Source organism: Hyaena hyaena, unplaced genomic scaffold (genome assembly GCF_003009895.1).
Source record: "Hyaena hyaena isolate Hyena2069 unplaced genomic scaffold, ASM300989v1 scaffold_539, whole genome shotgun sequence".
Classification (NCBI taxonomy): domain Eukaryota; kingdom Metazoa; phylum Chordata; class Mammalia; order Carnivora; family Hyaenidae; genus Hyaena; species Hyaena hyaena.
Genome location: NW_024081169.1, coordinates 787,149 through 800,307, shown reverse-complemented (window position 1 = coordinate 800,307; position 13,159 = coordinate 787,149). Strand labels below are relative to the sequence as shown.

The following is a 13,159-nucleotide window of genomic DNA, read 5'->3' as shown; positions in this document are numbered from 1 at the left end:
ATACAGTGTCAGCTGACTTCCCAGTCCTCCCCGGGTGCAAGCCGAACTCCTCCCGTTACACCAGCTGGAGCTACGGTTCATCAGCCCCTTTCCTGGCCCCTGATGCCTGCTCCCCCCCTCGGCAAGCTGTCTGGGGGCCCTGAGTCTAGCTGGCATTCCTGGCAGGACAACATATGCCTTTCCTAAGGTCCCCAGAGAGGCGTTATAGTCATGGGGAAAAACCCCTACTCACCGGAGATCTTGAGATCAGTCTCTGGGTCTGGACTTGTATCCAAGCGGAGCTCACTATGGGGTCTTGGTGCTGAAACAGCCTCCGCTGGCCTCAGCAACCAGAACCTTCCAGATCACTCAATGCTGGTGCCAGGTCTGCCTCCAGTTAGGAGTCATGTGGGCACAGCAGGCGTGATATTAAAAAGACTATTAACAATGGGGATATTGGGGTGCTGACCAGTTGACTAGGCACTGCCCGTGCCCCTGGCACACCTGCCGCTTATCAGCCTTGGTTCAACCCACAGCATTCAGAATGCCATTGGGCATTGCATCCACTGCACAGAGGTACCTGGCCCCACTCAAGTCCCCTCCTTTGCCAGCCTTGGTACTGAGCACTAGGCCTTCCTCTTGTAGCTCTGGGAGCACTTGATTGAAACGGACTCCTGCTGGCAGTGACCAGAACCCTCTCCCCTACGGAAGGTCGGCACGGGAGGGAAGGATTTTCAGTTGCCCTGTCCCATGTCCACCCTACAATCTGCTATCATTGGTTTATTTGTCCACAGTACACTGGCAGCCACGTTACAGGTATCTACAGCAGGACTGTATCCGAGCATGGATCAAAACAGATGTGAAGAATGGCCAGCCCCGGGCTTCCACCACCAAGATGAAGGCACCCCTAGCTTCCCAGCCAAGATGCACGAGAATGCCATTGCTCTCCAAAGTGCGGTGCTACAGGGATGCCACCAGCCACAGAGGAATGCTGAGGAGTCCACAGCACCCTCTGGCGTGGCGCCAGCTGGATTTTCAAATATGGAATCTGGGACCTGTGCGGACAGGCACGGGACAAGATAATGCAAGGAAGCCGTCCCATGCCTTCTCCTGCCACCAAGGCTAGGAAGCTACTTTAGAGTTGCTCCAGTGGCTGGAGTTCCCAGCATTTGTTCTGACCACCTTTGAGAACCAAGTGTGGCACGTCCAGGGAGTTTTGAAGAAAGGCACCAAGAGACTGCATATTAAGCTCAGCTTTTAATGCAATTTTTAACTCGATCAGTTTCAGCCTGTTTTTCTAAGATCGGTGGCCTCCAGGGAAGGCCTCATTGGTGCATGGGGTTCTGTGAAAGAGACTGAGGGAGACCTGCCATCCACTCTCAAAGAAAGGGACAAAGAAACTGATGTTTACCAAGTGCACTTCCCACAAACCTCTTAACCCTCACTGGGGCGCTGCGGCACCCCATCCTTCTTCCTGATGAGGAAACAAAGGTTTAGGGGAATTAGACATTCCTCGAAGGCCCACCCCGTCCTCTGAGCACTGCAGACACAGCACAGCCACCCACCCCCAGTGGTTGCCCTGAGCCTTTCTTTCGCTCAATCACAGCAGGCTAGAGGCCAAAGTGGGAGGTTGGTCCCACCAGTGCCCACCAGCAGCCCTGGGCCTGTCCAGATGGGAACCTCAGAAACAGATGCAATTGGGTCCAAGGCAGGGCTGGGTCATCTCCTACTAATGGGGGGAATCATCAAAAGGTAAAACCCTTAGGGTCAGGGAGTGCTATTCTGTCATGTTTCATGAAAATCATTTTTTTTTTTAAGTCAAGCAATATACTGTCCAACTCGTTCTGAGCTGGCTTTGTGAAATCGCAAGTATTCTCAATGCCTCATACCCCCACTTCTGTTCTTCCTCTTCTGAAACCCTCCACACCCCTCTGGGGTATCACCCTCAGCTCAAATCCGGCCTCTTCTGGACTCAACAGAATTCACACACACCTCACCACACCCAGGAGCCTCTGCGTGTTGTCCCTCCCACCGAATGGCGACTTCTTTGGAAACAGCCTGGGTTTTAAGCTTCCTCCTAGGCAAATCACCTGGGCTGGCGCCTGACACGGAATGTTGTACACGTTTGAGCAATTCTGTTTCTTCGTGTGCGTGTCTACTCCCAGATGGAAGGAACCTGAAACACCATCGGATTTGGAAACACTGAGTTTTGCACTTGCAAAAATGCACCTGAATGGCCTGAGAGACAGACAGGAGAGGGATCCCTCTTCTGAGCACACAGCCAAGCAAGGCAGGCACTTCGCTAACCCCCATCTTCCGCCACACCCCCTTCACTTCTGAAGCCGAGACTCGCGCATGGCGGCCTGCGGGCGCCCTCTGGTGGCTCTTCAGGGTAATGACAGAAGCGCATTGAAGGTTTGGAGTAGGCTTTTTATTGGGTGGTTATCGCTGCTCTAGGGATGTCAGCTGAGGTCCGCTGAGTAAGCAGTGGCAGCTCGAGAGACGTGGCTCTCCTCTCTCGGTTGATCACAGTGGGCAGGGTTTCTTAAAAAAAGCCCCCAGAGCTCAGAAGTGGAACTGGAAAGCCTCTGTCGTATGCTGTTTCCACACATCCAGGCTGGGCAGCAGGGAGGAGACGGCCATGACGTGCCAGGTCTCCCCACCTGACGCCACCGAGGTCTGGTAGGACAGCAGCTGCACGCCTGCCTCTGCCAGAAGGCCTGGGAAGTAGACAGACAAACCCCTGGTGGGCACAGGGCATGGGGGAAGGAGAAGCAAGAGGCAGGGATCAAAGTTGCAATGGGGGTGTGTGTGTGTGTGTGTGTGTGTGTGTGTGTGTGTGTGTGACAGTCTCAGAATCAAAGCTAAGAGATAGAACAGTGGTGCAGGGACCAAAGTTGCAATGGGTGTGTGTGTGTGTGTGTGTGTGTGTGTGTGTGTGTGTGAGACAGTCTCAGAATCAAAGCTAAGAGATAGAACAGTGGTGCACCTGCCCAGCTCCCCTCGCTGTTCAGAGACTCTTTAGAAACACCCTGACCATGAGGCAAGGTGGGGAAGGGAAGATCCAGCCACGGATTTCGAGAGCAATTGCCTGATTTGGTCACTGTTGTCGGTTTTATCCGGACCAACAGCAAAGGAGAAAAGCAGGGGAAAGTTCCTCTGGTCAGCTGGCAAGGATGGTGAAATTAGGTTTTTGAGGTCTTGTGGACACCCTCTGCCAAAGCTGGAAGTGCTCCAAATCTCCCAGGGGCCCAGCGCCAGGGGCCTGGGGCAGGTCCAAGATACTCACAACCGCTGGAGTGGATGTCTGCACACGCTTGCTTGCAGTCAGGCCCGCGGGCGGGAGAGGGAACCCTAGACTTACAGGCTCAGAGTTCCTGGGACCCAGCTCTCCAGGCACAGCCACGTGGCGTGCTTAATTAATATGGTGAGCAGGCCATCAATAGGGGCTCTGGGGTTCTACCCCAGCCACACGGCTCTGTGACCCTGGGATAAGGCCCTTTCCCTCTGAACGCGGTATCCACTTCCCAGATGTTCTGGAAACTGGCAGGACAGACCCTCCGTGCTGCAGAAATGCCATAAGGGGCAGAGAGGCGCTACAGGAGACAAAGGTCCACGGAGGAGACTGCCCACCCCCGCGCGCCACACACACACCCACACACACACACCCACACACACACACACACACACACACACTCCCGCCCGCTTCAAGGGCACAGGCAAAGCCTACAAAAACCCCTCCTCACCAATCATGGTGGGCAGCATCGCAGGATTAGACGACTGAGCCCGGAACAAGAGCAGGGGCAGGCCCCTGCGGAGAGGCACTTCGGGCCGGAAGACGGCTCCGTTGAGCGCCTGCAGCACAGGAGTGGTACCCTGGACCAAGCCCACAGCTTCGTAGGGGGCACCTGCCAAGGCCACGGTCAAGAGGCATTCTCCACAGCCCTGCTCGCCTGTCCCAGCAGTGTTGTGGGAGGTGGTCACCTGCGGGGAGAAGGTAAGGGGCACCGTTACGCCTGCCAGCCCCACCATGTCCACCCTCTGTGTCCCCCTCACTGCCCGTCTGTGGCGCTTCGGCCTGGTCAACAGGCTCGGCACTTCGGGGCCGGAGGAGAGGGCACATGGGCTAAGTCTGGTGCCCCTGAGCATTAGCTTCCTGGGACAGGCAGCAGCCTCCCTCAAGGGAGGGCACAGAGAGATCTGCCAGGTCCAGCTAAAGGCTAGGAGCCAGGGAGGAGGAGGAGGAAGGGGGCGGGCCCTGCCCCGGAGGCAGACCCAGTGTGGCACCCCCTGCCCACGGCTCCAGGCTGCAATCTAAAAAGGGAGCCAGTGGGGCGCCTGGGTGGCTTAGTCGGTTAAGCGTCCGACTTTCGCTTGGGTCATGATCTCGCGGTTCGTGGGTTCGAGCCCCGCGTCGGGCTCTGTGCTAACTGCCAGCTCGGAGCCTGTAGCTTGTTTCAGTCTGTGACTCCCTCTCTCTCTGACCCTCCCCTGCTCACGCTGTCTCTCTCTCTCTCTCCTAGAAATAAAGAAAAATATTAAAAAAATTAAAAAATAAAATAAAATAAAATAAAAAGGGAGCCAGAGGGGAAGGCACTGAACGGGAGGCCTGAGGGCTGCGGAGGTGGCTTCCAGAGTCTGCAAGCTTATCAAGAAACTGGGTGCTAGGGCAAGAGGAGCACTGAGCAGAGTCAGAGACTGAGCGTGCTGGGCCAGATGCAGCCTGACTCCCCGTCTTTCTCAGCTGTAAAGCAGGGGTGCTGCTCCGGCCTCCCGTTCTCACGTGGCCCTTCTACACAAAGCACGATCTAGCGCACCGAGTTCCCTCGGCAACGCTCAGAGGCGGGCGGATGGAGAAGCAATGACTGCCTGTCACAGGCGGACAGTGTCAGCTGTGGGACCTGCGCTGGGAGAGTGAGGCACTCGGCGAGCGGGGCTGCAAGCATGCTCGGGAAAGGTAGGGAGAGGAGGGCAGGGACCAGAGGGAAAGGAAAGGGCGGCGAGGGGCACGCACATTAAGACCAGTCTCTTTCACCAGCAGCTTGGCGTTCACCAAGTTCACATCCGCCTGAGCGGAAGTGTCTCTGAGGAGGCCGACGATGACTGCGGGGCTCAGGCAGTTCCCAGAATTCTTCAGGGAGCTTCCTAGGGACGGAGGAGCTACCGTCAGATCACTGTTCGGTGAACAACACAGGAGCGGGCAGGAGCGCACAGGCACCGGGCTTTGGGTCACCGCCTCCTCGCTGCCCCGGGGGCCCCCAATCCAGCCTGACCCGGCAGAGAGCCAGGAACAGCTGCCCAGTTCCCTGCCTTATTTCCTCCGGGGATCCCCTGGCGCTGACCTTGCCTATTACTGGCAGTGCGCAGGATCTAACCACCCCCAAGCTCTCCCAAGGGAGCCGGTGCACAGCAGGCCATGGGCGGTGGGGGGCAAGCCTCTGCACGGTTGGTCTCCCTGTCTCTCGTCTGCACAGGCTGGACCCACTTAAAAATACTATATAAACGTGACTGGTGAAAATCACGTGTATTTCCCGGTGATTTTCTGAGCCCCTCCCCTGTCCTCACTGCGTACTAAGTGAGCCATAGGCAGACATAACATGGGGCATGGGGTCACAAGGCTAGAATCAAAGCACTTCCCGGTCCCTCCCTGTCTCTGGCCTGCTGCAGATACAACCCTCTTCCCCTCCTTCTGCAGGGTCCCCAGCTCACCCTGTGTTACCACCTGGACAGTCCCTTTGGGGGACCCAGCCCAGGCTCGCATCAGAGCCCCCAGGGCTTCTGCCAGACCAATCCAAGGCTTGGTGTGCGGAGAGAAGGCACTGGTGAGGGCCTGGGCGTTCACCTGCACAGAAAGGGGAGCAGAGCTGAGGTCAGGAAAAGGCGGGGCAGGGCACACCTGCCCCACTCGGCCCCTAACCGCAGCTCCACGTGGACAGCAGAAGGCACAGACCCATCCTTGCTTCGGGTGCCCGGGGGTTGGGGGAAGAGAACTTCCATCAGTCACCAACAAGGCAGTAACTGGTGCCTTCAGCTCGGGACTGCTGTAGAACCAGAAGAGGGCGCAAAAGGCTAAGCCCGTTCCAAATTTCCAGAAGGGGGACAAAGGTGTGTCCCCCTCCCTGAACTGTGCCAGCCTCCATGGGCGACAGGTCTTTCCTGTGCTGGGGAAGGGTCTGGACAACACAGTAGAAGGTGGGTCTTTGACGTGAGCTGTATGGCGAGTCACAGATCACTTGGACCCGCAGTGGTAAGTCGCTCTAGGATGCCTTCCTTTTTACTTTTTACCTCAATTAGGAAACAGTGAGTATTTACACTGTCATTACTCACTTTGACCAAGTATCACAATTTATAAAGTTGGATTCACATACTCTTGATCCTATCGCCTTTCAGATGTTGGCCCATGTGGAGGCCACTGCGAGGCAGCTGGGCAGCTAAAGGGGGGTGTAGGGTGTAGGGTCTGGAGGGCTGGACCCCCACACAAGGAGCTTGATAACAAAGCCAGCTTGTCCTGGGTCAGAATTTCGATTCCATTTGGTGGTTCAAGATGATCTGGCTCTATAAATAAACTCTACAGAAAAAAAAAGGGTGGGGCTCTTAGGTGGCTCAGTTGGTTAAGCATTGACTCTTAATTTCATCTCAGGTCATGATCTCACGGTTCATGAGTTTGAGCCCTGCTTAGGCTCTGTGCTGACAGCACAGAGCCTGCTTGGGGTGCTCTCTCTCCCTCTCGCTCTGTCCTTTCCCCACATATGCTCTCTCAAAATAAATAAATAAACTTAAAAAAAAAAAAAAGATGAGAGGTGCCTGGGTGGCTCAGTCAGCTGAGCATCCACCTTCAGCTCAGGTCATGATCTCGCAGTCCGTGAGTTTGAGCCCCATGTCAGGCTCTGTGCTGACAGCTCAGAGCCTGGAGCCTGCTTCAGATTCTGTGCCTCCCTCTCTCCTTGCCCCTCCCCTGCTTGCACTCTGTCTCTCTCTCTCTCTCTCAAAAATAAATAAACATTAAAAAAATTTTTTTTTAAATTTGCCCAAGTCTAACTGCTTTGACCAAGGGAGTTTACCTCCAATAGAAGATGGGAACAGCTTGTGGTGCCATTTGATGGAGCTGGTGGTCAGCAACCCCTGTCATGGAAAGGCCTGGAATGCCACCACTACCTAATGGCACCATAGGAACCCCTGAGGGCTATGACGGGAGGGCAGACAGCTGCCTGGCAAAGGGAAGAGCCCAGCCCCAGCTGGCGGACACTGGCCACTGCCCGGGGCCTCGGTCGGGATCCCAGAGCATCATCTGGGTGGGCGGGCTGCTCAGAAGCTAAATGTGCAAAGGGAGTGAGGAAGTGGCCCCCACTCTGAGGAGCCAAGTGACGCCGAATAGAGAGGGACAGGCACACAGATGGGCAGGCCAAGAGTGGTCACTGACTACCGTCCCGTAGCTGCCACCGGGCTGGCCCTGGGGGGGGGGGCGGGTCCCTCGGGGGAGCAGTTGGCTCCCTCACTCCCTCAGGGTATAGGAGGCAGGGTGGCCCAGACGGGCTGAACAAAGCACCCTGTGGCTCTCCTGCTACGGTCTGTCCCCGGCAGTCAGAACTAGGGCTCAGCGGGGAAGGTTGGGGACTAGCCTTGGCTCTCCTAGAATAATGATTCAGAATTTAAAGACAGAAACTCATGAAATCTTAACAAGAGAGAATGTGGTTTCTCGCAAAAGGGTTGAAACTGGGCTAGAAAGGCCAAGCAAGTCTTTGGGAAGGGGTGGGGGTCCCCCTGAAAGAGAGCTATGCTTTCCTTATTCATCTGTGTCCCCCAAAGGACTAGGATAGATTCTGGTACCTTCTGCAGCTTAAAGAACATTCAAAGACCGAATGATTGAGACAGGACTGAAGGAGAAACGTGTTAGGAAGGGCCCAGCGTGAGCTAAGACAGGAAGCAGGGATAGCAGGCCATGATTTGGGAAAGGAGAGGAGGCGTGGGGGGTTCATTCTGGGGCTGGGAATTCGGCCCGCCAAGGGCTACAAGGCGCACTCAGGCCGCCGAGGCGAGAGGTCCCTGACAGGCTTCTCCACTGGCGGGTCCCCCAGCCGCCACTGCCCACAGTGTCCAGCATGACTCAGGCCGCACTCCTTCATTCCCGAGGCTTGTGGAGAACAAAGGGACCTTTCTCTGGAGCCCAGACCCTGGGAAGAGCCACAGTCTCAGCAGCAAGGATACAGTGTAGCAGCGCTGAGCCGTCTCCCTGCCACCCCCCGCCCCCCACACCCGCAGCTACGGAGGCTGGGACAGGGCGGCCCCTGCCACCCCCCCTACAGGCCTGGCTCAGGGGGCGTCCCGATCTCCTGCTCCCAGGGTGGAAACCACTCAGCATAACTGCTCACCAGAGCGGTCACCCCCCACCTGCAACCAGATCCCCTCCTCGGGCTCCTTCCTCTGAACCCTGGGCCCCTGGCGGCCTGGCTGTACTTACCACCCCCGCCAGGGACTTCCCCTTCACCATGTCCACAAACTGGATGGCAATCTCCTCGCCGCAGCGGCTCTGGGCCTCCTTGGTGCTGGCGCCTAGATGGGGGCAGCTGATGACGCTCTCATGCTCCACCAGGGCGCGGTCTCTCGGCGGCTCCTACCCAGAAAGAGACACCTCTGGGTCGGCTGCCCGGGGAAACCAGAGAGGAGGGCAGGGGTGGCGGCGCCTTCTGCCTCAGTCTCGCCAGGGCTGCGGCTGGTCTCAAAGCCCAGTTTCCTCGTCACTGTCCCGCCATGGCAGAGTGGACAGAAGGACGGATGGGATCTGCGTCTCAGCTCCGCGGCTTATGCGTCTTCAGGTACATCTCCACCCACCTTTCCGAGCCTCAGTTTCCTCATCTATTAAATGGGCTAATACTAGCCACCTGGTAACACTGCTGTGCAGATTACGTAACTCAGGAGGCTGTCAGCCAGTGGGGGCTACTGTTGGGGTTACTGGTCTTTCTTTCCCTATGAATCCGTGCAGCACTGACTGCTCTTCACCAAGTAGGCCCTCTGCACACACCGTCACGTTCTGGCTCTCACCACAACAGGTGGTCCACCCTCTAGCGTCCTGCCCATCCTTCTGCTGAGCCCAGCACGTTGCCTTTGGGAATGTCACTCAGGTCTCTTCTGTCCACACAGTGGCAGGTGCCATGAGAAGCCCAAAGACAGCAAGATGGAGGTGCTGGGCTGGGGAAGGGCCAGGTGTGCCTCTGCCTTCAAGAAGCTTATCCTCTAGTTAGGGTGGTGGCCAGGAATACGAACCCAAAGTGCTGTGTCCCTGTACAGGGAAGACACAGTGAGCGCTACGGGGCTCAGAGATGGCTGCGGACCCGCCAAGGCCCTGCCGAAAGTAACCAGCAACCCCTCACTGCGTAGTCCCAAATTCCTGCTCTTTCCTCTGGACCTCTGATGCTGGTGCCGGGACTTTTGAGAGAGGCCAACAGGATTCTCGGGAAAATGCCCTGTCCATCATTCCATCTGGTATGATAGCAGACAGCTCCCCTGCAGAAAGACAGGGCAGCCTGGGCCCGGCACCAGGCCATTATCCTCAGGTTTCCTTTCCTTCCCCGACGAGAGGAAGGAAAGGGAGGAAAGGAGACGCCAACGGACCCTGGGTGGAAGGTCTTCTTGGCAATGGGATTCATTTCATCAGAGACCTGCGTCAATCCATTATACACTCCGCCCCAAGTGATCCCTCCCTGTCTCAAATCCTCATAACTGATTTGCTGCACCGTCTTCCCGGAAGGCAGCAGTGGGGTGAAACTGAGGCCAGGAATTGGGTCCCATTTAAAATCTGAGTTTTGCAAAAGACAACAGGGCCGCCTCTGGAGCAAGCTCTGCAAAGGCTCCTCAGACCACAAGAGTGGGATTTTTGGCAGCACAATTTCTCCTGTTTACTGCGGATGCTAGGGACCTCAGGCCGAAGGCCTCTGTGCACGCTGGGCTTCCCTGCCCCAGGCCCCTCTGCTCACTGCTCCTCTCCTCTCCTGGGCACTCACCTCTGTAAACACGTCCAGCGCAGCACCAGCACACTGACCCGACTGCAGGGCCCGGAGGAGGGCTCCCTCGTCCACGATCCCTCCCCGAGCGCAATTCACCACACGCACCCCCTTCTTGCACCGGGCAAAGGTGCTGTCGTTCAGCAAGCCTGGAGGGAAGGAAGAGCTTTCCTGCAGCGCTGGTGCTTGGTATCCAGACTCCAGTCCCAGCCCCTCCCTTGCCCACAGCAGCTCCTCCCCCGCTGGCCTCCTTCCTGCAGGGTGACAGCCTCTCCCTGCTCAGACCCCAGGGCAAGAGTCTCCATTCCAAATTTAGACCAAACTCAGTTTAGAAACACCCTAGTACTGCCCGAGGCATTAATGCGCTGAGCAGGCCCCAGACTCAGAAAGGCCAGCAGTGGCTCCAGGAAAAAACCATGGGATGGACATGGTGACCCAGTGCATCCCGTGTATTCCCAGCTAGCTCACCCCTCCTCCACGTGGTGTGGGGCCAGCTAACAAAGCATCACCAGACGCCGCACCCGAGGGGCCTGGTCCCCGGCGTCTGCAGAAGGCCTGGATGGAGGGCCCGCCCTGATCTGCTCTGTGGCTTCTGAGGACAACCCATCAGCAGGGACACACTTACCCGTGGTGGAGGGCAGGAGAGGTGTGTGCACAGTGATAAAATCACAGAGAGGCCAGATCTCCTCCAGGGGAAGCTGCTGAACACCAAAGGAGGCCGAGACCTCCGGCGAAATGATGGGGTCGTACCCTATAGTCTGGTCAGAAGCGAGGGAGACACGGAGAGAGGAGTCAATGCCAATGTTAATTTTAGTGTTGATGGCTGTTTACTGACTGTTTACCAAGCACTATTGCTAAACCTTTCCAAACGCCGGTTACCTCTCACAAGAATACAATAAAAGTTGGCACTATTCTACTTTAGAGCGGAGGAAAGTGGGTCTCACACATGAGGAGGAACGAATGCAAAGGGAGGCTCATGCTCTTAACCATGCAAGAGCAGCGCGCGTGCGCGCGTTAAGGTGGAGCTCAGAAACTCTTGGCAAGCAGAAAGCCCAAGAGGGGTAGTACGACCACCTGGGGAGCAGTGACGCACTCGTGGGGTGCCACCAGGGAAGAGAGGATAGGCTGACCACAGCCCAGGACCCACAGGGTCAGAGAGCAGGCAGGAGCACTGACTACTTCAGCAGAGTGAGGAAGCAGGGGTGGGTGAGTGGGGTAGGGCAGCATGAGCAGAGATCAAGACTAGACACTGGGTAGACACATCAGCAGAGATTGTTTGGTCCCTTCTTGAAGTTTCCTTTAAGGCTTAAAGGGCATCTAGTCTTGGAAGGCATGACTTGGTGACTAATCACACAGATGTCTAACTGACTAGAGATGGATCCTTTCAACAAGACAGGCTTGATGGGGGTGAGGAACAAGGACGTTAAGAGTGGGGGATAGGGAGACATAAAGGAACTGTGGATTGGGAGGGACCCAGAAGAAGGTTCTGGGCTGAAAGGGGAGGAGGAGATCCCCAAGACAGAGTGACCTCTCCGAGGCTGCTGAGAAGGAAGGGAGGCTGACTCCTGGGAGATTGGGGGACAGGCAGAAAACTCTGGGGGTACAAACTCCATCAGCCTCATATTTGCAAAGGTCATATATCGGTGAGGGGAAAGGCAGTTGAAGAGAAAGCTCAGAAGAAAGGACGTGCCATCAGAGCTCATAATGGCAAACACTCCTTTTCCACTTCCTATGTCAGGTGCCCCCAACTTATATCCAATGGATCAGGCACTATGATTTCCCCATTTTACAGATAAGGAAACTAAGGCAGAAAGGTGAAATGATTTAGTCAAGGTCATGCCCAGTGGCAAATGGTGGAGTGGGATTTCAGAGCCTGTGCCCCTAGTGCCCCCCCCCCACTTTAATCAGGTAGGGAGGGTCACGGCACCTCCTGAGAAGATAAGGGTGTAGTAGATGGACACATGTCTCCTGCATCAGGAACAGTGTTGCATGCCACTCACACATGTCTCGGCAAGGGCAATGCTTTGAAGATTACCAACCCAGCACAAGCAGCCAGGAAGCATCTACCTCTTTCAACAGCAAAGACTTAATCCACTTTTCTGTCTGGTCTACGCCGGCCTCCCTCCATCAGCTTGGTCCAAGTCAGCAGCACGGACTGGGGGAAGGAGGTGTCGCAGCCATAAAAATCTCAAAGGCATCCATGTCCTCAAGAATGCAGGACAGACAAGTGACCTAGGCATACCTGCAGGGCCAAGGTGTGGACACTACCCAGGAGGCCCGGACCTGGGTCTTCATCCTCAAGTGAGGAATTACGTGGATGATTTCAAAGTCCTCCCCTGCTCCGATTTTCAAGACCTCAATATTCCTTGAAAAGGACGTTCCCTTAACCCGGAAACGTTAGAGGTGAACCCTACAATGTTCAGAGGTGGCCCGGGATTAAACAAAAACAAACAAGAAGAACGTAAAACACTATACTCAGACACTTTAACGGTGGTCATCGCTGGGTGGCGGAAGCTTTTGCTCCGGTGTGCTTTTCTTACTTTGTTGTGTTTCCCCCCCAGATCATCAATTCTTTGGGGGAAACGTAAGTTATCTTAGAAAAATCACAGCAAAGAAGGGGCGCCTGGGTGGCTTAGTCGGTTAGGCGTCCGACTTTCGCTTAGGTCATGATCTCGCGGTTCGTGGGTTCGAGCCCCGCGTCGGGCTCTGTGCTGACTGCCAGCTCAGAGCCTGGAGCCTGTTTCAGTCTGTGACTCCCTCTCTCTCTGACCCTCCCCTGCTCACGCTGTCTCTCTCTCTCTCTCCTAGAAATAAATAAAAAAAAAAAAAAGAAAAAGAAAAATCACAGCAAAGAAGCTTTCTATATAAAATTCAGCCCTTCCAAAAGACATGAACAGACACTTCTCGAAAGAAGACATCCAGATGGCCAACAGACACATGAAAGGATGCTCGGTGTGCCTCGTCATCAGGGAAATACAAGTCGAAACCATGAGATACGACCTCACACCTGTCAGAATGGCTAAAATCAACAAGTCAAGCAACAGATGTTGGCGAGGATGCAGAGAAAGAGGAACCCTTTTGCACTGCTGGTGGGAATGTAAACTGGTGCAGCCACTCTGGAAAACAGTATGGAGGTTCCTCAAAAAATCAAAAATAGAACTACCCCGGGGAACCTGAGTGGC

At 55.6% G+C, this 13,159-nt stretch overlaps 1 protein-coding gene across 1 annotated transcript in view; it reads right to left on the bottom strand.

Annotated features, from left to right (window-relative positions):
- Nucleotides 1-2,388: 2,388 nt before the first annotated feature.
- Nucleotides 2,389-13,159, bottom strand: part of PHGDH (phosphoglycerate dehydrogenase) — a 34,023-nt gene continuing 23,252 nt past the window's right edge. Inside the window, exons 6-12 of the mRNA XM_039255673.1 lie at nt 10,603-10,735; nt 9,978-10,126; nt 8,438-8,590; nt 5,689-5,821; nt 4,994-5,124; nt 3,726-3,963; nt 2,389-2,699 (exon numbers count right to left, since the gene is read on the bottom strand). Of these exons, the coding sequence (XP_039111604.1) occupies nt 2,545-2,699; nt 3,726-3,963; nt 4,994-5,124; nt 5,689-5,821; nt 8,438-8,590; nt 9,978-10,126; nt 10,603-10,735 (1,092 nt within the window). The 3' untranslated portion in view covers nt 2,389-2,544. The remainder of the gene's footprint in view (nt 2,700-3,725; nt 3,964-4,993; nt 5,125-5,688; nt 5,822-8,437; nt 8,591-9,977; nt 10,127-10,602; nt 10,736-13,159) is intronic.